This window comes from Botryllus schlosseri, chromosome 13 (assembly GCF_051294905.1).
Source record: "Botryllus schlosseri isolate E-star chromosome 13, Bs_hap1, whole genome shotgun sequence".
NCBI classification, from domain to species: Eukaryota; Metazoa; Chordata; class Ascidiacea; order Stolidobranchia; family Styelidae; genus Botryllus; species Botryllus schlosseri.
Genome location: NC_137248.1, coordinates 14,812,372 through 14,837,529, shown reverse-complemented (window position 1 = coordinate 14,837,529; position 25,158 = coordinate 14,812,372). Strand labels below are relative to the sequence as shown.

General features: G+C 38.6%; 4 protein-coding genes across 8 annotated transcripts in view; 2 read left to right on the top strand and 2 right to left on the bottom strand.

Moving 5' to 3' along the window:
• The window catches only part of LOC145453226 (uncharacterized), a 555,138-nt gene that overhangs the window by 148,373 nt on the left and 381,607 nt on the right, over nucleotides 1-25,158 (bottom strand). The gene's annotated exons all lie outside the window — the stretch shown is intronic.
• The window catches only part of LOC145453237 (uncharacterized), a 348,886-nt gene that overhangs the window by 106,027 nt on the left and 217,701 nt on the right, over nucleotides 1-25,158 (top strand). For 3 of the 5 annotated variants that reach the window (XM_080331222.1, XM_080331220.1, XM_080331221.1), the window contains exons 3-4: nucleotides 671-769; nucleotides 2,728-3,614. The exons of the other annotated variants lie outside the window; for them this stretch is intronic. In XM_080331222.1, the coding sequence (XP_080187348.1) occupies nucleotides 671-769; nucleotides 2,728-2,898 (270 nt within the window). In that variant the 3' untranslated portion in view covers nucleotides 2,899-3,614. Of the gene's footprint in view, nucleotides 1-670; nucleotides 770-2,727; nucleotides 3,615-25,158 lie in introns of those variants that run through there. 5 annotated transcript variants of the gene reach the window in all.
• Nucleotides 1-25,158, bottom strand: part of LOC145453228 (uncharacterized) — a 378,716-nt gene that overhangs the window by 264,914 nt on the left and 88,644 nt on the right. The window lies entirely within an intron of this gene.
• Nucleotides 10,624-25,158, top strand: part of LOC145453950 (uncharacterized) — a 30,104-nt gene continuing 15,569 nt past the window's right edge. Inside the window, exon 1 of the transcript XR_013919983.1 lies at nucleotides 10,624-11,129. The gene's annotated coding sequence lies outside the window, so the exon portion shown is untranslated. The remainder of the gene's footprint in view (nucleotides 11,130-25,158) is intronic.

The window sequence follows — 25,158 nt, the reverse complement described above, 5'->3', positions numbered from 1 at the left end:
ATATTTTGAAATGTGTGCAATTTGTGCATATCAGCGTCGGGAGTTAATGAGAGGTTGACTTTATATCTGAAACAAAATGGAGCTATCCACACACTGTCCGAATATGATATCCATTGGAATTCTGATTCGCACTTTCAGTGGACTATCCCGAATATCGGTGTGTAAACGTGCGATTTTCGTTCGAACTGTACTCTTGAAATATTTTGAAAGGATGAAATATGTGCCCTTATCAGCAAAAACTTGAGTGGTTGACTTTTTAGCTGATACAACATGGAAATATCCGCACACTGTCAGATTATGATATCCATTGAAAATTGAATTGGGACTTTTAGTGGACTATCCGAAATGATTTTCTGTATGTATGTCCTAGGATATCCGAACCGGACATTTTCGAACGTGGATAGCCAAGTATTACCCCACGTCTGTATAACCGGACACTGGGACACTCGGACACTGCTTGGATAGCCCTAGGCAATTATGTGTTTGCTGGGTGGATACCACGACAACAACCACAATTTTGCTCATACTGCTTGATAATGTGGCTACAACATTTGTTAGAGTTAGGCCATCCAACATATTCATCAGAGAGCTAGTAAAATAAGAAAGAAAACTCATTTTTTTTATACCGGGGCATGTTATATTAATATTAGGAATGTTCTTTTGCTCGCAGGATGCCCCCAATGTGCCGGATAAGCTGCTATGCTCAATGATCAACATGCTTTGCTGCTGCTTCTGGTTGGGAATTCCTGCCGTCATCTTGGCTAGTCAGGTAATACTGTCATAAGATACACCTTGCTGCAAGGACATTGCTCCGCGTGGTTGCTGTTCGTTTATAGCAGTGGTTCTGAACCTTGCCTCCAGCTCCCACAAGGGGCAATTTGGATTTTGGACTAGGCGGAAATGCTCAGGGGGCGAAATTGGGGGAGGATCGCTGGGCTCAGGAAGCGGTATGGGGGCCCTGAAGAAAAATTGGCTCCGCAACTGATGGTGTAGCCTAGGAGTAGGGATTCATTTTGAAATATAAAAAGTCTACCCAATTTCTACACAAATACTATGATGTTATTTTCAAGAAATGTAATTTTCTTAGTGTTCATCGCTAGCCTGCAGTTACTATGTACCCAAGACAAATGACGATTGCAGGAAAATTGAGCTAAATTTGAACTAAAGGGTGAGGGGGTTCGCGGGGATCTGTAACCGTCCAAAAGGGGTCCGCTAGGACAAAAAGGTTGAGAACCACTGATCCAGAGGAATAATTCGCAGGAGAGAATAAATTCTGTAACTGGTATAGTTAGGCAATGGATGGTTAATAGATTTTGTAAAGAGAAAGCAATGTTTTCATTGGCATAATGATCAATCAAAAAGCGACGATGAAATTCAAATTTGCGACATCTCATTAGTATATGCGAAACAGTGTCCGGGACGAAGCATGAGGAACACAAGGGGAAGTCGACACACCCACTCTTCAATAAGTGCGAGTTAAAACGGAAATGACCTGATCGAAGACGAAATTATGTTCGATCATAATGATGGTTGCTCATGTCGGGAAGGCGGTTCAAAGTTGTTTTTTAAAGCTGTTTATAGCGGGCTCCTTTCTGGTCACGGGTGTAATCATTGTTCCAAAGTTACCGGCAATGCTCGAGTATTAAAACTCTAGCGTCTTTTGCTGGTGTGTCGATATCGAATTCTGTAGCTAGCGATTCATCGCTTGCCGCCTCTTATGCGTATGCGTTTGCAATTTCATTTCCCAGGATTCCAACATGCCCTGGTATCCATACGTAAATGAATACTTGCAGCGAGGCTGGTCGCTTGATGGTTCACGCAGGATTTCGGGTTGACACGAATGCGGCCTGTTGCTTATATGCAAGAGGCTAATCAGGCGGCCTGTCTGTAAGAATAACGTATTTAGATATCTGCCCGCGATCCACTATTCACCTCAAAGGCAGACAATATTGCCAGCAGTTCTAATGTAAAGCTCGTTAGTGGTTTTGAGCAACGCCGTCTGAAGACAGTTTGATAAACAATGAATAATAAAGAAATAAGCAGGTAAATTACTTACTATTGGGTATAAGAATGATCAAAATTAGTCATTCATGAATATCAATAATGATTGAAGGGTTTCAAATTTTTCTTCCACATATCCGACGACAAGTCAGGCCCTGCCTACCTTGCACCGCCTGAATGAATCACTGACTCTTATTGTGGGTCAGATACCTAATGTTTTTTTTTATTTTATGATGCATACATTGACCTCAAAAAACACCAGATATCCGTTCTGAATTTTAGTGGGGAGAAACAGGAATGCTTCCAAATAAAAGTTGTCGGTTGTTCGCGTTAGTCAGCCCGATGCTGATCTGTAATTCACATATCGCCCCCTACGCTGTCAGATCACTACTTCTTTCCAATTGTAGTGAAATTCCAAGCGCCGTAATGCACAATAAGTATCGGGAAAATGATATTGCCCGTGCGTAATCTGTCGTCCTCGTAAATTTGCATGTGCTGTTCCAAAAGCACATTCGACTAAATTGACTCCTTCTACAACTGGGTATAATGCGATTGCAAAAGCTGGTACGTAATTGTCCATCGGATGACAACCATTGTTCTGGTGTGCTGGTGTGATGTGATTTTAAGATCCCGTGACGGCATATATAGCCCGCTCCCGTTGGACGTCCATGCATATTCTATTTTATATCATGTTCGTGATATTATTTTTACGTCGATACATTTCAGGCCAACATTATGCGGACCCGCGATCCACATAAAGCGCGTTCCAAAGCGTACGCAGCCAAGGTATTGAACATCGCGGGCTTTGTGATCGGAATCGCCGCAACTGCAATTATCCTCATAATATATTTGGTCGTACTCGATAAAAGCCGCAGATATTATTATTATAGGGGTTAAAATATGAAACTTTCTATGATACGTTCGTCATAGCGAGGTTGCAGGGATTTGATCCAATTACAATGTTGACGCTACCACGCTCGGTGTTTCCATATTATTGTCCGGTTTTCACAATAAAACGAGTTCAATGTTCGTTTTGCACCACAGAGCGTCTGTTTATATATGAAAAAAGTATTGAAATATTTCAATTGCTCCATCTTGTTACCAACTACTTACATGCAATTAATGCAAAGTACAAAGTACATAATACATGCAAAGTAATGTTTGAACATGTCTCTTCGTAATTTTCAAGAGAGCTTAGTTTTAATTCAGCTAACTGATTACAATGGGCAACAATTTTGAACGAAAATTTTGTTGACTTTGATTTTACACTTGATTCAGGCTAATTATGGTATGCTGATTCCGAAAATGCCGCTGGTTTTCTTCTGTCACGTCACGTTTTTGATCTACGACATATGTCCAAAATATGCAAATTAGCACCAATTTAGCCATATTACTTTTCCATACCATATAGAAATCCACACTTTTACCATATAATAAGTTATATAGTCATGGGCCCGATTGAATTATGTAGGGAAAAGGTACTTGTATCGAGCTAGTCCGATGTTTGCGCCCATTTTTGCTTAGAAGATGCAATTATCCGAGGATATTTCAGACACATATTTGATGCAAACTGCAGGTTATGGCAAAAAAAATAAACATTAAATTTACTATCAGCTATTGGTCCAATGCCTCATTCAGCTTATCCAGTGTAACTTGAAACTCATATAAACTCGATAATTAGGATGAAGATGAAGATCTATGGGATGGTAGGCCTACTGATGAATATTTTAAAATCGAAGATGATTCAGAACGTAGAGTAGTCCATTAACACAGGTTGAATGATCTGACATAGGCTTTGAGACTTGAAAGAGAAATATTCGGAACTTTTAGCATCCTTGCGAATTGCGAAAAGATTACTTGGCAAGAGAGCGAAAATATCTCCCTTTCGATCATGAGAAACGGCGTTTCCATCGTAGGGCTACTTTCGGTAGATTTGTGTATTGCCGTGATACTGGCAATATTGGCATGATACTGTTACTATGGGTTGCTGGAGGAGATATGAATCTAGATTTACAATTCAAGTGAATGGAAAATGTCTAGTGGTATCTCAAAAAGGATCCTTAAGTGTGACATTCTCCAAAATGGCAACGTCCGTGCAGTAACAATTGTACGCTCAGTAAGTATTCGTGAATAAAACAGAAATATTGAGGATGACACAGAAACTTTGAATTGTTGCAATATCACAAGCACGATTGGGATTGGATCATATGTGTCAGCTTTCAAATGTTATGATTTCTTACTGGTCAGACAATAACAATGCTCATGTAACCCTGATACACATGTGCCACTGCAATATGTTTATGTCGGACAGCAGACATTCAAAAAAGCAAAAATTTCTAAATAATTTCCCGGAAAACTTTGGCATAGTCAGCAATTGGCAAGGAGAAAGCATCCCCAAATATCAGAAGATGATGGGGGTAAGATACCAGAGTAGATTTGAGCCTACATATGTTAGCTGGCTATTGCTCGAGTATCAAACGAGACAACCCACAGAAATATGACTTATTAGCGTAACTTTAAACCCTGAAACTAGCAGTTTATTTGTCCTGCAGAAGCAATATCAGTTTAAATCAACTAAATAAATTAGTGATAATGTTAATTTGTAGTCTATTGGTTTACTTTCGACTGCTTATGGTGTTTGAAACGTTTCATACAATACAACACGAAATATTAAAAATAGTACTTTAATGTGGGATATGAGACAATGGGGTAGGTACCTAACCAAAAAACTTGACTGGATAGAGAAAAATGGAAGTCAGTTTTGTATTCAGTGCCCAAAAGTTGGACGAAATCAATTGTCTCATCAAAGTCAACAACAATTGTGTTTACCAGTGTTATATTTACGCATGATTGCAGTGATACAATAGTGCAGGGGTGGGCAATTATTTTCCTCCGCGGGCCAAATGAGAAGTAGAAAATACGTTGGCGGGCCGAGTGAAAAATTCTAGCTTTTTTCGCCAGCGTATTTTGATTTTATTTCTAAATAACATAGTTCATAAATGCTGCTCAGTGAATGTGCGGATGTTCGGTAATGAGAAAGTGACGGTTAATGAAAAAAAAATATCTATTTGTCGTCATGATTCGAAACAATGCTAAACCTGATACATTTTCAATTATCTTTAAACCCCTATCCACGTTCTTCCATTAGGACTCTGAAAAAGTGGTTCTCGAACTTCTTTGCCTTTACACCTCCCAGTTCGAGAACGACTGCACTGAGCTGAGAGACTGCTCTGTTTTTTTTCTTCGTAAGACTGACTTCAATTAAAATCCCTATTCTGCGCGACAAGCTCGGCATAAACTAAAAGGACTGGTTTACCCCTGACTCCAGTACACGAATAGTTGGTGCTCTAAACCAGTGGGCTATTTTGAGAAACAAGGGGGCGACTGGGGGCGAAAATGTTAGAACGTGCAGGGAGATATATTTAATTACCACGGCCAGAAAATGCAAGTGAAGACGGCTAATTTTCCATCCGATTCTAAAATTGACGAAAAAAAGGTCAACTCGATGGAAAATAGACCCGGAAATCTGTTTTCCGAGCACCTACTCGGAAAAGGACCTTTTTTGTTAGTCAATTCACCAGCGATCAGAGATTGGTGAATAATTACCGGCTGATATGCTTCGTTTATCGGACCGCAATTAAAGAGGGCGAAAATTTGTGTTGAGCTTGATAAGGGGGCGATGAGTCGAAAAAATCTGGGAACCACTTCTCTGAACCTTCTTCGAATTTCAGTTTTCGGCTTTTTGACATGCCCGTTCATCCTTTATGGGTGATAGATATAATGAGTCGTATTGTAATCGCGAGCACTAATTGACTTCGTTTACGAATTAGGGATTTGGAAACCTATGACGTAACAATTTGATTGACATTCGAAAAGCTTATAGCGAATAAATTAACAATACGAAGTTATTGTTTCGCGTTATTCAGAAGTCCTGTACCCCAAATGGCTTGTTTACATACCGTATAATGCGTAATGTGACAATGGAAACAAATAAGTTTGAAATAGGAATAACAGATTCCACCAATTGCTCAATATGCCGTCAAGAAGAGAGTGTCACCCATTATTTATTGACATGTTGAAATCACAGACACCAGCGAAGAGTTTTCGAGGACACGTGTCGGAGAAAGAATATCGCTTCCACCGAAACGAACTTGATGACTGACGCGCTTATTTTTCCATACGTTGTGGAATTTGCTCTAGCTACGAAGCCATACATTTCAGTGTAAATTTTCTAATGTTTTATCCACCCCTAGATGTTGAATGCTTTCTTGGATATGGCGAACAAAACCACTTGCGTTATAATCGCTAATCCCATAATAATAATCAACAACAACAACAACAAGGTTTGAAAATATATTTATAGAAAGAGTGATTTCTTGTGACTTTTATTGCTACTTACACTTTGCCACATTGCCTTTGTTTTGAATATGGATTACGCACGCCAGGTACGTAGGCAGCGTAATCGTGGTATACTGTTGAACAGACTTCAAAGTAGACGAATTTCCTGTTCACCTGATACAGCCTATGGTTGTAGTCATTCGAAAAGAAAGTTATATGTTTTGAATTCCAAGCAACCTTTCGCGGGCCGCATAGAAAAGCTTCGCGGGCCGCGCTTTGCCCAGGTCTGCAATAGTGTCATTCAAAGTCATTATGACTGCATTAAAGAGAATGTCGAGGCTGTTTTGTCTGTGCTGATGGATATAGAAACCAGATTGTAAAATCGAGCAGAAATGAAATCGAGTAAAATAATTATTAGTATTGGTCATGTGCTTTTACGAAGCAGCATATTTGTTTATTTGATTTGGTTTAATGACTCTAAATCTTGTCTTCTAGTCAGGAGTCATTTCATATTTTTCATTCGTCGAGCCAGATCCAAGTGAGGCCAATTCATTCAGAAAACGTGACTCGAGTAATATCAATACTGCCACATATACGTAACAAAAATAGATGGTTCGTGGTACAGAACTTGAATATAGCTTTCAATACAATATCCATTGTAGAATAATATTTATTAACTCGAAGACTTTTCGGGTGCCTCTTTTCAAGAATTATCGGCACACTAAAGGGATTTAAACAGATTTAAAAGCAAAACCAAAAAGGCAAAGTATGACGCAACAATCAAAATCACAAACCATGAAATTCGCATTGTGCCAATGGCAACAATAACAAACTATGAAGTATACGGACATACGGTACTATAGGAGCAACACAATTTGTAAATAAACAATTACACGCACGGAACAACACGCACTAATGAGAAATTTGTAGGTTATAGAGGAAATCTTTTTGTCTACATAAAATAGATTTGCTCAACTGAATAATAGTAGACTCCAACACTTTTAAATGAAACACAGACCTACCACGCGCAATGACAGTGAACATATTGTCATCATAGTGCTGTGCACAGGCAAGGTTTTCACTCAGATGCTGACCAATTGACGAAGCATATGCTTGGTAATCATCATAGCAGTCTGTTTTTGCAGCCAATTTGCACTGACGTGCGAGCTCCGTGCGATCATTTGCGCAAGTTTTCAACCGAATCAATTTTGGGATATGCTGCTTAATACGCTCAAACAATCTTTGAGGTGTACGTCCTACATACCTACTATCACAGTGGCACTTGTATAACTTGTATAACTTCTATAACCTACAAATTTCTCATTAGTGCGTGTTGTTCCGTGCGTGTAATTGTTTATTTACAAATTGTGTTGCTACTATAGTACCGTATGTCCGTATACTTCATAGTTTGTTATTGTTGCCATTGGTACAATGCGAATTTCATGGTTTGTGATTTTGATTGTTGCGTCATACTTTGCCTTTTTGGTTTTGCTTTTAAATCTGTTTAAATCCCTTTAGTGTGCCGATAACTCTTGAAAAGAGGCACCCGAAAAGTCTTCGAGTTAATAAATATTATTCTACAATGGATATTGTATTGAAAGCTATATACGTAACATGTATAGTGTATACATAGAAAATTTGGAAGCACGTCAAATGAACGTATTCGACAATCAACGATTCAAATATACGTAAACCAATCATACGGTTATGCTTACAAATCGCTACGTGTAGTGCTAGAAGAAATGTAACACAGATCGTGAACAGGCAAGAAAATATCTTTGTTTCGATACGAGACACATGTTTACAATTCATTACACACATCCTGATTTAATTCAGATCTTGGGCCAGTGCACCCAACTCGTATCATTCGAATTAGGTAATTGTGAACAGGAGTCTGTTCATTAGTATGTGGTTTCTGTGTGACATTAACGAAGATGAATTGCTTACAGCTACGTGTTGGTGAGTTTGTCATTTGATATGTATAAAAATAATGTGCCAGAAGCGACAATTGTACGTAATCTTTCATTTCGTCACTCCTGGATTACCGTCCATCCTATGGGACGGAAATGTACCGATTCTAAATAGGTTCGAATGAAGACTTGACGATTCTATTCAACAGAGGTGGGTCACATACGGCACGCGAAGGGATTTTGAGTGGCCCGCAGATAGTTCCTACCGTGAAAGTGAAATTCTAATCTGAAAGTATTAACAATTTCTATGCGTCACAGTATGAATCCAAGTTTGCCAACCTGTGATAGATGGTCATGAAACTATACTTGTTCTGTTCACGTCTACAATTCATACATTTGCGAGCCAAAATTTACGACCATGAACATGAACAAAACAAGGCTGCGTTTCAATCTAACTGATGTTCACGTGCTGTCTTAATCAAGGGTTTCTACATTTGAAAGGCAGCCAGATTTCAATGAACTTGTGGACAACTTTGATCGACCACATGTCTGTTTTACTTCAACAGCTATTGAAGTAAATTAGGTTCATAAATTCATTAAATGCCGTTGTTGGTCCCTATGCTTTAAACCGAAAGTTTACATTAAATACGATTTATTCCTTGTATATGTGGATTAATACCCGAATAATGTATTTATTCTGTAATCCGACCCGCGAGGAACTTCATTTCTCCACCGACCGGATAAGTTGCCCACCACTGCTATACAACGCTGCATGCACAATATGGACTTGGTAGTAGAATTTAAGCAATTAAAGATCAGGACTTGGGTGTGTCAAGTACAAAGTGAATGGTTTGTACACAATTGCTTAAAATAAGTGCATTACAAACCAACCCATATCCCTGGATACGTGATTTCACTCATAAAACCATGCGGATCAAGTGAATTCGTGAAGGGGTTACTTTATAAAGTCACTGTTGCGAGAACTAGTCATCGCATGAAGAATAGAGCACCAACACGCTCACACACATCTACGTTGAAATTCTGGTTATGGCAATCGCCTTTATGATAGTGTAATCCTTCGATTGCAATCAGTTCATTCTCGATTAAATGACCATTTGTTTAAACTTGGAATGGTAAACTCTCCTGCGTGTTGTTACTGCTGCTACCCCGAAACTGTGGATCATTTCTTAATTAGGTGCCTTAAATATAACTTTCATCGTTCATTTCTTATTGACAAATGTGTTCAATTAAAGTGAATTTCTGTATTGATGATTTGCTCACTGATTCTGGTATATGAATATTGTTGAATTTGTGTTATCGTGCAACCGCTATTTTTAACTGTAGTGTGTAATTTATTTTTGTAATTCTATTCTGTTATGTTCGTACGTGCATCAATTTGTGTTATTCTGTAATCGTCATATTTCACCTGATTAATTCTACTTTATTGTGCTATTGATCATTATTTCGTGTTACCTCTCTTATTTTTTTACTATGCTCAATAAACGTGGTGCAAAAGGCCGTCAGGCGATAAGCGCCAAATTTTTTGGCAAATAAACAACAACAACGCTGAAATTCGCCCGCTTTTACAAATCAAATATATACAATGTATGTACGTGATGAACGTAACGTAACGTCCAGCCCTAGCGGAATAGAATTGAACTAAAATAGATTATTTAGAGTACTCCTAATGCACGAATGTTTGTCATCGTAGATATTTTTATTAAAATTAGTTACAATGCCTGCTGAATCGTGATAAATCGATAAATTACCAGACCAATGTAGTCGACAAACACCATGAATACCACAAACAGACAAACGAAAATATGACGTCACGTGACCTCGTATTGTTAATTCTAAAGCCTGGAATAGACGATCCGTATACGGAGCGCATACTTTTAGTGGGATTGGTGAGATAGTGAGATTGCGTCATCGCAAGGGTAGTAAACAACAAGCGCTCAGTCGTGACTTTCTTGTATCGATGATCATCACCTGCACAGTTGGGATTGTTGGGAATATTCACAAATGTTTATTGAGCCTGACAATATTGTCGCTTTTGTGTTTGAGCTTGAGGGTTCATTGGTTTAGAAGTATGCCCTGTTTCAAAAAAGTGGGTAAAATATCAAGCCTTAGGAAGAAAAATGCTAATATTTTAGGTGTTCTGGCTGCTTTTACGTCTTCACCCGCTGGATTCTGATTGTTGATGTGTACAATGCCGAGCATGCAAAGACTCCGCATACTTAACATACTTTCAAGTCCATATCACAGAACAATATCACGCCAAATTGTGTCCCGGGCTACCATGTTATAGTAGTCTGGATTGGTGTGATTGTACACTGTACAGCTCTATACATAGTGGCCATTAGATTCTCGTCTTCTATATTATTCATTTTGTCTTACAACTGAAAATAGCATAAAATCGCTTGGCTAATCACTGCAACTTCAGTAATTGCGATGTCCGATCACTACAGACCTGCCAACGCAGCTGAGCGGATGGAAAATACGCGTGAAAGCGAACGCGTGCGAGTTCTCACACTTCTGCTCCTCATTTTTTCGTCTTCCCGCTTCTTTCTCGCACGCATCCGTTTGAGAAGAGAAAAAAGGAGAGAAAGAGACGGACGCGTTTACGGATCGTCTATTCCAGGCTTAAAGCGGAGGGCACACGTACAATATTCAGACGCGGCACCGCTCGCGAATACGTTTCATTCTTTGCTCCGCTCCTGCAATAGCACAGTGCGCGTGAGGAACGCTTCTGCCGCGTTTCATTCGAGAGTCGCGAATTAATCTTTCCGCAGGAGAGCATATACGTAACAGCCGAGAAAGAAGAAATTGAGAAATATGGATCATTTGTGCGAAAACCTTTGCTGTGTGCAGAACTAGTAGGTAATACTCATAGGCATATGGTACTGTGTTGCAGTTGTACTAACAAGAACAATCCATATGGGGTAATTAACTACAGAATGACATCATACAATAACTTTATATGGGTAATTTACCAAGAACAAGTCTTATGCAACTAACGACATTCAAAGATGTGAAAATATTGTCTCTAGCAACCACAAGAATTCAAATATGTAGATCGCAACATTGGCTATTTAGGTAGAATGATAACGAGATGGGAGTAGTTATATAGATCGGTCAACCGGTGGCAGGGGTTCTTATGGGCGGGGTCGCATGCTAACGAGAAACCGGGGGTGGCATGCTAACGTTTTCGTCTTATGGCGGGGGTGGCATGCTAACGTTTTCGTCTTATGGCGGGGGTGGCATGCTAACGTTTTCGTCTTATGGCGGGGTGGCATGCTAACGTTTTCGTCTTATGGATGCGGTCGCATGATAACGCGAAACTCGTGGTGACATGCTAACGTTTTCGGGTATAGGCGGCGGTCCCATGCTAACGTGAAAACTCGTGGTGACATGCTAATGTTTTTTGGTATACGTGCGGCGACATGCTAACGACGATAAATGTGTCTGTCATGTATTCTTACGGGATCTGTGGTGACTCGCCATGTGTTCTTATGGGTGCGGTCGTGATGCGCACTTTCAACCATCTCTCGCGTGGTGTTGAATAGTCACCAACAATAACCGCACAAACGGAAACGTGGCTTGCAAGAGGATTTACGCAGTGCGTGCGACAGACGGCGATTCGAATATCAACAATAGTCGCGTTCGCAAACTAACACTTCAAAAAGATGTGAAATATTTGTAAAATCCTACGATCGCTCACAAGATACCACTTCCGTCATATCGATCTATCACTCAATACACAACCGAAGTTGAATTATAATTGAATGCGCAAATTTATCACCTCGACATCAAAATTCGAAAACAACAACTTGATGCTTTATGTTCTCACTCTAATTTCGTGATAAGTGTAATAAGTGTCGAATAACAGATACACTACCGGCGAGACTTGAATACCAACAAATTGTCACTTATTTCTATGCTAGCCGTAATCCTTTGTGAAGTTAACGCTTATTCAAAAAGGTGTGAAATAGTTTGCAAAACCCCGCGATCACTGACAAGATAATGTCTCGGACATACCCATCTTTCACGACTTGGTGTCATAGCCATACCGATCGCTCACGCGGTGAAATTTTAGTAATCAGTTTGTCACAGAACTAGATTTCACTGGTAAGATTTAATAAATACCGACTATCAGAACCATCAGTGTGGGTAACTTGAATAGCAACAAATTGTCACTTATTTCCGACGGGAAATTCACTAAACCGCAGTACATTGTGTGATTTTGAAAAACAGATGTTTGCGCTTGCGTTTTGATATGTGCGACCCACTAACTACATCCGTTTTGCGAACACGGCTTGTTGCGAGGATTACGCGCGCACCCTATATTTCGAATGACCTGCGCGCTGAATTTTTTCCTGTGCAGCTGTTTCGTGCTACAGTATACTGGACTATCGTATGGATTATTACACTAATCAAGTCAGTGCGAAATAGTTTGCTAAATCTAGTAATCAGTCGCATGGTGTTACTTTAGTAATTAGTTTACCATAGAACCGGCGTAACCGGTGATTCGAATACCGACAAATTTTCACTTATTTCTGACCCAACCCTAATCCTCTGTGAAGTTGACGCTTATTCAAAAAGGTGTGAAATAATTGTAAAATCCTAATCCGAAACCGATTATTTTGACTTTGGCGTAGTGTGCATTGAAATAGGATTGACAAACATGACTAGCAACTTCCCCACAGTCCCGTTTCGATATTATACACACATTGATTCGAAACAAGTAATGTAACATTACAACTCTATTCCCGATCCAGCTTTCCGTTTGTCAAAGAGACATTTTAACATCTTACCATACTCAAAAGAATTATTCACAACATTAACAAGTGTTTAAAATCTAGTTTTCACTTACTTGGCTATATCAGTACAACTCGCAAACTTGAATTAATTCATCTGGTTGTATTCATAGGACCGATAATTTTTATCCAACTGTATACAGGTCGTTATACTACTCTGTAAGACAGACTATTTACTAATCGGTGCATATACGATTTGACTTGGGCATATTATATTTTGAGTATACGAGATTTGAGTGTCAGAACAATAACTGAGAATTAAATTATCACAATTGAATCCATATACGACAGCGTGAATTAAATTATCACAATTGAATCCATATACGACAGCGTAAAAGATATTGGGATGTCAGCATCTCTTTACGGTTATAGTTACAACCACATTACCTAATTTACCCGACCAACTCGTCATGAGCATTCCCGAAATCAACACAAACATGACTACTGACTTGAGTCAACCACAAAACAGCATCAAGTTTTAAATCCACTTGTAGCTTACGGCTTATTTGAATGCGGGTTATGTTTTGTTGTAATTGAGTGTACGGAAATAGTATTACGTCTCGACATCTCACCATCTTACCATACTCAAAGAGTCAACCAAGAAAACATTGTCAAGTAAATCCGTTTGTAACTTACCCAACCAACTCAAACAGTATCAGTATGAAAAACAGCCAAACATACACGAATCCATACAATCACTAAAACCTAAAATCCATAACAAGCTTGGTTGTATTCATATCCCTACACATCTTTTTTTATTCAGCTTGAAAAGTCGTTACTATTCTGTAAGATAGAGGAATTACTACGCGGTATATTCTGCAAGACAAACTAATTACTACTCGGTATATTTTGTAAGACAAAAGTAATTACTTCTCAGTGTCGGCGACTTGAGATTAACATAATATGTTTGAGTATACGAGATTTGAAAGTCCGACCAACGTAGTTGAGAATTCATTTCTTACAATCGAACAATGGTGTTATATTCAAAGTTATCATGCTGTGAACATAAGATTGACACATTGATTTGACATATGAGATTTGTAATAGTTGATCATTACTTTATTATTAAATTATTTGCGTTAATTAGACCCGGCGTTGTGGTAAATGTTATGACAGCAACAAACTTTTCAGTACCAATGTTATTAACATATTAAGCTGTAAAACTATGTATGTCTGAAATGTTCTTGATAGGAAAATTACTCCACCTTGGTAAAAATCACTCTGCGTATTGCGGATATCAGAAAATATTTCCAGTACCCAAGACTAAAGATGAAACGACAATTTCGTTTGCTGATTAACAACCGGTACAATACTTTATCATCATAATCCGCGGTGAGAATTGAAACACTTTCGCGCATTACCCGGTGTCAAGATATCACACTAGGTGAATTGACATACCGCCGCTTGAATAATACCTAATCCGTTCGCACCATTTCACATACTTTGATCATTACAAAAGTAAATTGTGATATGTTTGTTAGATGCATTCAATTCAACTAGAAGTGTCTGGTACACAACAATCGTAATATCGAAAAAGTACTTGCCACACTGTTATTTGCTAAACGTGTTTTGCATTGTTGTTCATTTGTAGTATTGATTGTTTTTGAACCCCCAAATAATAATTCCCGACATGAAACCAAGCCGCTGAAAGTCGTTACCATCACGAAGATACAATGTGCACGATGTTTGTCAAATGTGTCCTACCTGGCCAACAGAAAACAATTTTCACTCACTCGAAATGAAACCAATGTGATGGTCTCCATTCGATATTTTGTTTGTGTCAAATACTTTGCAATGAACACATTTGCGTGGTTGAGCTTTGCCATCATCAAGCTGTCATTTGTATCGTTTAATTAACCGACATTTAGCGATTGGTGAACATACCGAACGATACACAGTCACTTGGAAATACTCCGTTGATCGTAATTTCCATCATCATAATAATCGAAGTACAATTGTTTCGAATCGCTAGAGTGGTTGAGCTTTACATCATCAGACTGCCATCTGTACATCAAGAATACATCCGACTTGTAACTGGGTCGTTTACCTAACCGAGTTGTATGCACAGTTTGATATTTAGCGATTGCAGAACATACCATTTCGAAATACTGCGTCGATCTCAATTCCTTTGTCGTGATAATCGAAGTATATTTGTTTCGATTTCATAAAAACCAACTTTTCTATGACATGATAAATTTTTGAAAAGTTATACTTAGAAGGTTGGTGCATATCGCGAAAAATAATATACCACCCATATTGATATTGCTACTCCATTGATCGGTATTTTCACGCGAGTCGATTTTCAAATGAGTAAAATTTATTACATGAGTTTCTCCGCTTAATGTAAATGAAAACTCAGTCGTCTTTTAACATCACAAAGACATTGATAAAAAGTAAGCAATCAAACACAACACTTTGTACGACACTAATTATTGTTCCACACATCTCATTTCATACTAAGTGTATACGAAAGATATTCATGATGCACGAAAATATTCGCTCATGCTACAAACCTGTACAATGATTGGTGGTGTAAGGCCAGCACAATTGTGGTATCCATCCGAGTTTAGTTAACACAAATTTATTACAACAGAGCCACGCAAACTTTCGTGAAAGAAAAGCATACTCACTTTCAGAGGGTTATGTCAATGCCATAGCAGTAAATCAAAAATATTCCTAACCCTTTGCACACCGGTGACAAATCATACAACAAACATTTTTTGTGAGTCGAATTGTTGTTCAGTGGCAAGTCTACCTGTTGAAAAGTGCATTAAAACAACACAGTCACAATTCAATTAAAACCACGAATCTATTTTCATTTCGTCACATACAGAAAAATAAATTTTCTTTCCCCAACACATACTTGTAACCAATCGCTTTCATTAAACACACAACTCCATAAAAGTATTTACTTTCTACAACATAGACATTCCGATGTAGTCAAGAAATATTAAAACGGACACGACACGACTGAATGTAAGGGGATAGAAGTCTATCGCATCGATTTACATGTGGTCTTCGCTACGGTTTCAAAAAACGAATCATCTATTTTGCATTGGTCGAGACCGAGGGAGCCAGTTACATGTATTCGCGGTAATGATTTTTCTTGTCATATGCGAATGATAGGTTTGCTACTCCGACAAATCAAATCAACAAACAACAACAATCTTCTGACGATCATAATAGCAATTTCATTTGCCACCCCTTCGTAATTGTACACGCACGAAAAGTATATTGTACAACTCGGCAACTACGTTTAACAAGACCAATCACACTACCAGCGTTGAACACAAGATACCTACCCAAGTCAAAAATATCATACGGGTTTGGACAACTGACGTTTACCTGTGTAAAATTATCATTTTCACTTGGCGATCTATCCTTTCCTAGAGTAACAAACCCTTGTCGTTTACAAATCTATTTTTTTTTCCTACAGCAAAAAACTATTTTCACTTGGAAAAATACTTTTACCTAGGGTAACTAATCATTTTCTTTTAAAAATATATTTTCTCCCTGGGTAACAAACCCTTTTCGTTTGGAAAACTATCATTTACCTGAGTACCAATACCGTTTTCACTTGGCAGTCCGTCGTTTACCTGGCTAAACATATCATTTTCACTTGGAAATCTATTTTTTCCCAGAGTAAGAAACCTTTTTCACTTTGAAATCTATTTTTCCCTGGGTAACAAACCTTTTTCACTTGGAAATATATTTTTTCCCCAGGTAACAAACCTTTTTCGCTTGGAAATATATTTTTCCCTGGGTTACAAACCTTTTTCACTTGGTGGTCCGTCGTTTACCTGAGTAAAAATATCATTTTCCTTTGGGGGATCTGGCGTTTACCCAGTGTAACAATACATTTTCTCTTGGTCATCTAGCTTTTCCTAGAGTAACAAAACCATTTTCATTTTGAAATCTGACAAACACACCTGACAATTTGATATTTTTGTATATTGTTACAACGGATAGCGACAAAATATACACCAACAACAACTCCAATACATTTGTGTAATCGCATATTCACTTGTGCTGATGCAACCCATCAATATCATCGGTTACCCGCATGCAATATCCTCTTGTACACCGAAATGCATGTTTTGGAAAATTGGACAATAGGCTTCGATAGTTCTGTGATGTCCGGGTTCGTGCTTTGGATTTTCCAGAGTCAAAATGTTTGACAAAAACACCTCCTCGACGATGGTTGGTATGTGGATAACGGGGTTCGGAAGACGGTTGGATTTATGTCACCCATCGCGATAACAATTCCAGGTCGAGTTTTCCCCCCGCATGTTTACTATATTGTGTCTTTATTGGTCAATGTATGTCTCGACATTCAGTTTGAAATCGGAAACCCTGATAAAGTATGTAACCGGATCCGGATATCAACTCTGAATCGATAAACCAATGAACAATATTCAAAGTAAACATGTTACATTCCACGAAAAAATACCATCCAGACATACGTCGCGCTTGTTTGCCCACAACAGTATACGCGTAAATGGAGGTGTGTGACATTGCATGCAATGTGTTGGTATACAAACATCGGGGAGTAAGCCTTCGATCCACAGACATTATCATAGCCGGTAATTTTGATGCAGATCGAATGTCACCCGATAACAATACCAATAAGCCACATTGCAATGACTCTGAGTCCGCGCTATTACATCGATATTTCGATACCGTTCACTGATTTATTCGATGGTGTTATCGTGTTGTAACATTACAAGATAGTCATGACCCTATCTGTAGACGGACCACCCAGATCAATTGGATACATCAGTCAATATCACTCGTGTTGTCCGAAGTTTTCTGCTGAGACTACAGCGTTTGATCTAGGTGAACTATCGAAGTACGGTGCTCGAAATGATTGCGATCAGTCTTTCAGTCACGATCAATGGATGTCGCTACTCCCACATAACGACTCCGGATAAATATCGTGCAAATGTCGGACCAATAAGGTATGTTTCTGTGGAATGAAGACTGCAATCGTACACCGCAATAGAACGCTACCTCGCGATTTCACACACAATCATAAAACACATCATGGTAAGGGTCCAGTTCGTCCGGTTTCGAAACGGTCGTCACCACAAGAGATCGGGGTTGGTCTCGTCATATCGGAGCATTTTGAAACGGTATCACCACAAGGCTATTGACGTCGATTCAGTTGACAATGTCAATCCGTTTCACAATCCACCGTTTTTCAACTCCCCGCACCATAGTGTTACGACACAGACAAGAAGCGTCGGTGGAAATAATAAAACACGGAAAGCACACTTTGGTGTTATTTGACATGGATTTTACACCCGACGAACCTCACATTCGAGCGATGCATTGGAATGACGCTTGTATTATTGATGTAGAAGGAACAGAAATGTATCGATTTATTGGTTTCGTACGTATCCAACAAAAATCTGGGTATATGATTGTGCATGGTTCGCATATTTGACTGTGAACGCTCTATTGGTATATGCTGTATAGTTCACTTTCACCGTCGTGCGAATAACCCATGTTACGGTTCGGTTCCATGTATGTGTGTCTGTATGTCATGCTTCAGATTGACTCAGAGTCATTGCAATGTGGCTTATTGGTATTGTTATCGGGTGACATTCGATCTGCATCAAAATTACCGGCTATGATAATGTCTGTGGATCGAAGGCTTACTCCCCGATGTTTGTATACCAACACATTGCATGCAATGTCACACACCTCCATTTACGCGTATACTGTTGTGGGCAAACAAGCGCGACGTATGTCTGGATGGTATTTTTTCGTGGAATGTAACATGTTTACTTTGAATATTGTTCATTGGTTTATCGATTCAGAGTTGATATCCGGATCCGGTTACATACTTTATCAGGGTTTCCGATTTCAAACTGAATGTCGAGACATACATTGACCAATAAAGACACAATATAGTAAACATGCGGGGGGAAAACTCGACCTGGAATTGTTATCGCGATGGGTGACATAAATCCAACCGTCTTCCGAACCCCGTTATCCACATACCAACCATCGTCGAGGAGGTGTTTTTGTCAAACATTTTGACTCTGGAAAATCCAAAGCACGAACCCGGACATCACAGAACTATCGAAGCCTATTGTCCAATTTTCCAAAACATGCATTTCGGTGTACAAGAGGATATTGCATGCGGGTAACCGATGATATTGATGGGTTGCATCAGCACAAGTGAATATGCGATTACACAAATGTATTGGAGTTGTTGTTGGTGTATATTTTGTCGCTATCCGTTGTAACAATATACAAAAATATCAAATTGTCAGGTGTGTTTGTCAGATTTCAAAATGAAAATGGTTTTGCTACTCTAGGAAAAGCTAGATGACCAAGAGAAAATGTATTGTTACACTGGGTAAACGCCAGATCCCCCAAAGGAAAATGATATTTTTACTCAGGTAAACGACGGACCACCAAGTGAAAAAGGTTTGTAACCCAGGGAAAAATATATTTCCAAGCGAAAAAGGTTTGTTACCTGGGGAAAAAATATATTTCCAAGTGAAAAAGGTTTGTTACCCAGGGAAAAATAGATTTCAAAGTGAAAAAGGTTTCTTACTCTGGGAAAAAATAGATTTCCAAGTGAAAATGATATGTTTAGCCAGGTAAACGACGGACTGCCAAGTGAAAACGGTATTGGTACTCAGGTAAATGATAGTTTTCCAAACGAAAAGGGTTTGTTACCCAGGGAGAAAATATATTTTTAAAAGAAAATGATTAGTTACCCTAGGTAAAAGTATTTTTCCAAGTGAAAATAGTTTTTTGCTGTAGGAAAAAAAAAATAGATTTGTAAACGACAAGGGTTTGTTACTCTAGGAAAGGATAGATCGCCAAGTGAAAATGATAATTTTACACAGGTAAACGTCAGTTGTCCAAACCCGTATGATATTTTTGACTTGGGTAGGTATCTTGTGTTCAACGCTGGTAGTGTGATTGGTCTTGTTAAACGTAGTTGCCGAGTTGTACAATATACTTTTCGTGCGTGTACAATTACGAAGGGGTGGCAAATGAAATTGCTATTATGATCGTCAGAAGATTGTTGTTGTTTGTTGATTTGATTTGTCGGAGTAGCAAACCTATCATTCGCATATGACAAGAAAAATCATTACCGCGAATACATGTAACTGGCTCCCTCGGTCTCGACCAATGCAAAATAGATGATTCGTTTTTTGAAACCGTAGCGAAGACCACATGTAAATCGATGCGATAGACTTCTATCCCCTTACATTCAGTCGTGTCGTGTCCGTTTTAATATTTCTTGACTACATCGGAATGTCTATGTTGTAGAAAGTAAATACTTTTATGGAGTTGTGTGTTTAATGAAAGCGATTGGTTACAAGTATGTGTTGGGGAAAGAAAATTTATTTTTCTGTATGTGACGAAATGAAAATAGATTCGTGGTTTTAATTGAATTGTGACTGTGTTGTTTTAATGCACTTTTCAACAGGTAGACTTGCCACTGAACAACAATTCGACTCACAAAAAATGTTTGTTGTATGATTTGTCACCGGTGTGCAAAGGGTTAGGAATATTTTTGATTTACTGCTATGGCATTGACATAACCCTCTGAAAGTGAGTATGCTTTTCTTTCACGAAAGTTTGCGTGGCTCTGTTGTAATAAATTTGTGTTAACTAAACTCGGATGGATACCACAATTGTGCTGGCCTTACACCACCAATCATTGTACAGGTTTGTAGCATGAGCGAATATTTTCGTGCATCATGAATATCTTTCGTATACACTTAGTATGAAATGAGATGTGTGGAACAATAATTAGTGTCGTACAAAGTGTTGTGTTTGATTGCTTACTTTTTATCAATGTCTTTGTGATGTTAAAAGACGACTGAGTTTTCATTTACATTAAGCGGAGAAACTCATGTAATAAATTTTACTCATTTGAAAATCGACTCGCGTGAAAATACCGATCAATGGAGTAGCAATATCAATATGGGTGGTATATTATTTTTCGCGATATGCACCAACCTTCTAAGTATAACTTTTCAAAAATTTATCATGTCATAGAAAAGTTGGTTTTTATGAAATCGAAACAAATATACTTCGATTATCACGACAAAGGAATTGAGATCGACGCAGTATTTCGAAATGGTATGTTCTGCAATCGCTAAATATCAAACTGTGCATACAACTCGGTTAGGTAAACGACCCAGTTACAAGTCGGATGTATTCTTGATGTACAGATGGCAGTCTGATGATGTAAAGCTCAACCACTCTAGCGATTCGAAACAATTGTACTTCGATTATTATGATGATGGAAATTACGATCAACGGAGTATTTCCAAGTGACTGTGTATCGTTCGGTATGTTCACCAATCGCTAAATGTCGGTTAATTAAACGATACAAATGACAGCTTGATGATGGCAAAGCTCAACCACGCAAATGTGTTCATTGCAAAGTATTTGACACAAACAAAATATCGAATGGAGACCATCACATTGGTTTCATTTCGAGTGAGTGAAAATTGTTTTCTGTTGGCCAGGTAGGACACATTTGACAAACATCGTGCACATTGTATCTTCGTGATGGTAACGACTTTCAGCGGCTTGGTTTCATGTCGGGAATTATTATTTGGGGGTTCAAAAACAATCAATACTACAAATGAACAACAATGCAAAACACGTTTAGCAAATAACAGTGTGGCAAGTACTTTTTCGATATTACGATTGTTGTGTACCAGACACTTCTAGTTGAATTGAATGCATCTAACAAACATATCACAATTTACTTTTGTAATGATCAAAGTATGTGAAATGGTGCGAACGGATTAGGTATTATTCAAGCGGCGGTATGTCAATTCACCTAGTGTGATATCTTGACACCGGGTAATGCGCGAAAGTGTTTCAATTCTCACCGCGGATTATGATGATAAAGTATTGTACCGGTTGTTAATCAGCAAACGAAATTGTCGTTTCATCTTTAGTCTTGGGTACTGGAAATATTTTCTGATATCCGCAATACGCAGAGTGATTTTTACCAAGGTGGAGTAATTTTCCTATCAAGAACATTTCAGACATACATAGTTTTACAGCTTAATATGTTAATAACATTGGTACTGAAAAGTTTGTTGCTGTCATAACATTTACCACAACGCCGGGTCTAATTAACGCAAATAATTTAATAATAAAGTAATGATCAACTATTACAAATCTCATATGTCAAATCAATGTGTCAATCTTATGTTCACAGCATGATAACTTTGAATATAACACCATTGTTCGATTGTAAGAAATGAATTCTCAACTACGTTGGTCGGACTTTCAAATCTCGTATACTCAAACATATTATGTTAATCTCAAGTCGCCGACACTGAGAAGTAATTACTTTTGTCTTACAAAATATACCGAGTAGTAATTAGTTTGTCTTGCAGAATATACCGCGTAGTAATTCCTCTATCTTACAGAATAGTAACGACTTTTCAAGCTGAATAAAAAAAGATGTGTAGGGATATGAATACAACCAAGCTTGTTATGGATTTTAGGTTTTAGTGATTGTATGGATTCGTGTATGTTTGGCTGTTTTTCATACTGATACTGTTTGAGTTGGTTGGGTAAGTTACAAACGGATTTACTTGACAATGTTTTCTTGGTTGACTCTTTGAGTATGGTAAGATGGTGAGATGTCGAGACGTAATACTATTTCCGTACACTCAATTACAACAAAACATAACCCGCATTCAAATAAGCCGTAAGCTACAAGTGGATTTAAAACTTGATGCTGTTTTGTGGTTGACTCAAGTCAGTAGTCATGTTTGTGTTGATTTCGGGAATGCTCATGACGAGTTGGTCGGGTAAATTAGGTAATGTGGTTGTAACTATAACCGTAAAGAGATGCTGACATCCCAATATCTTTTACGCTGTCGTATATGGATTCAATTGTGATAATTTAATTCACGCTGTCGTATATGGATTCAATTGTGATAATTTAATTCTCAGTTATTGTTCTGACACTCAAATCTCGTATACTCAAAATATAATATGCCCAAGTCAAATCGTATATGCACCGATTAGTAAATAGTCTGTCTTACAGAGTAGTATAACGACCTGTATACAGTTGGATAAAAATTATCGGTCCTATGAATACAACCAGATGAATTAATTCAAGTTTGCGAGTTGTACTGATATAGCCAAGTAAGTGAAAACTAGATTTTAAACACTTGTTAATGTTGTGAATAATTCTTTTGAGTATGGTAAGATGTTAAAATGTCTCTTTGACAAACGGAAAGCTGGATCGGGAATAGAGTTGTAATGTTACATTACTTGTTTCGAATCAATGTGTGTATAATATCGAAACGGGACTGTGGGGAAGTTGCTAGTCATGTTTGTCAATCCTATTTCAATGCACACTACGCCAAAGTCAAAATAATCGGTTTCGGATTAGGATTTTACAATTATTTCACACCTTTTTGAATAAGCGTCAACTTCACAGAGGATTAGGGTTGGGTCAGAAATAAGTGAAAATTTGTCGGTATTCGAATCACCGGTTACGCCGGTTCTATGGTAAACTAATTACTAAAGTAACACCATGCGACTGATTACTAGATTTAGCAAACTATTTCGCACTGACTTGATTAGTGTAATAATCCATACGATAGTCCAGTATACTGTAGCACGAAACAGCTGCACAGGAAAAAATTCAGCGCGCAGGTCATTCGAAATATAGGGTGCGCGCGTAATCCTCGCAACAAGCCGTGTTCGCAAAACGGATGTAGTTAGTGGGTCGCACATATCAAAACGCAAGCGCAAACATCTGTTTTTCAAAATCACACAATGTACTGCGGTTTAGTGAATTTCCCGTCGGAAATAAGTGACAATTTGTTGCTATTCAAGTTACCCACACTGATGGTTCTGATAGTCGGTATTTATTAAATCTTACCAGTGAAATCTAGTTCTGTGACAAACTGATTACTAAAATTTCACCGCGTGAGCGATCGGTATGGCTATGACACCAAGTCGTGAAAGATGGGTATGTCCGAGACATTATCTTGTCAGTGATCGCGGGGTTTTGCAAACTATTTCACACCTTTTTGAATAAGCGTTAACTTCACAAAGGATTACGGCTAGCATAGAAATAAGTGACAATTTGTTGGTATTCAAGTCTCGCCGGTAGTGTATCTGTTATTCGACACTTATTACACTTATCACGAAATTAGAGTGAGAACATAAAGCATCAAGTTGTTGTTTTCGAATTTTGATGTCGAGGTGATAAATTTGCGCATTCAATTATAATTCAACTTCGGTTGTGTATTGAGTGATAGATCGATATGACGGAAGTGGTATCTTGTGAGCGATCGTAGGATTTTACAAATATTTCACATCTTTTTGAAGTGTTAGTTTGCGAACGCGACTATTGTTGATATTCGAATCGCCGTCTGTCGCACGCACTGCGTAAATCCTCTTGCAAGCCACGTTTCCGTTTGTGCGGTTATTGTTGGTGACTATTCAACACCACGCGAGAGATGGTTGAAAGTGCGCATCACGACCGCACCCATAAGAACACATGGCGAGTCACCACAGATCCCGTAAGAATACATGACAGACACATTTATCGTCGTTAGCATGTCGCCGCACGTATACCAAAAAACATTAGCATGTCACCACGAGTTTTCACGTTAGCATGGGACCGCCGCCTATACCCGAAAACGTTAGCATGTCACCACGAGTTTCGCGTTATCATGCGACCGCATCCATAAGACGAAAACGTTAGCATGCCACCCCGCCATAAGACGAAAACGTTAGCATGCCACCCCCGCCATAAGACGAAAACGTTAGCATGCCACCCCCGCCATAAGACGAAAACGTTAGCATGCCACCCCCGGTTTCTCGTTAGCATGCGACCCCGCCCATAAGAACCCCTGCCACCGGTTGACCGATCTATATAACTACTGATGGGCCGTGCAATGATGGATGAGGGGATTACTAATCTGATTAAAAAGATATAACTGACACCCAACCCATATTTGATATGAAGGGATCGTGACTACACCACTGGTTAATTTATTAAGCTGTTTTTTCGTTTCATCGATAAAGCGGTTTTTGTGCCCGCAAAGCTCATCACAACTGACCGA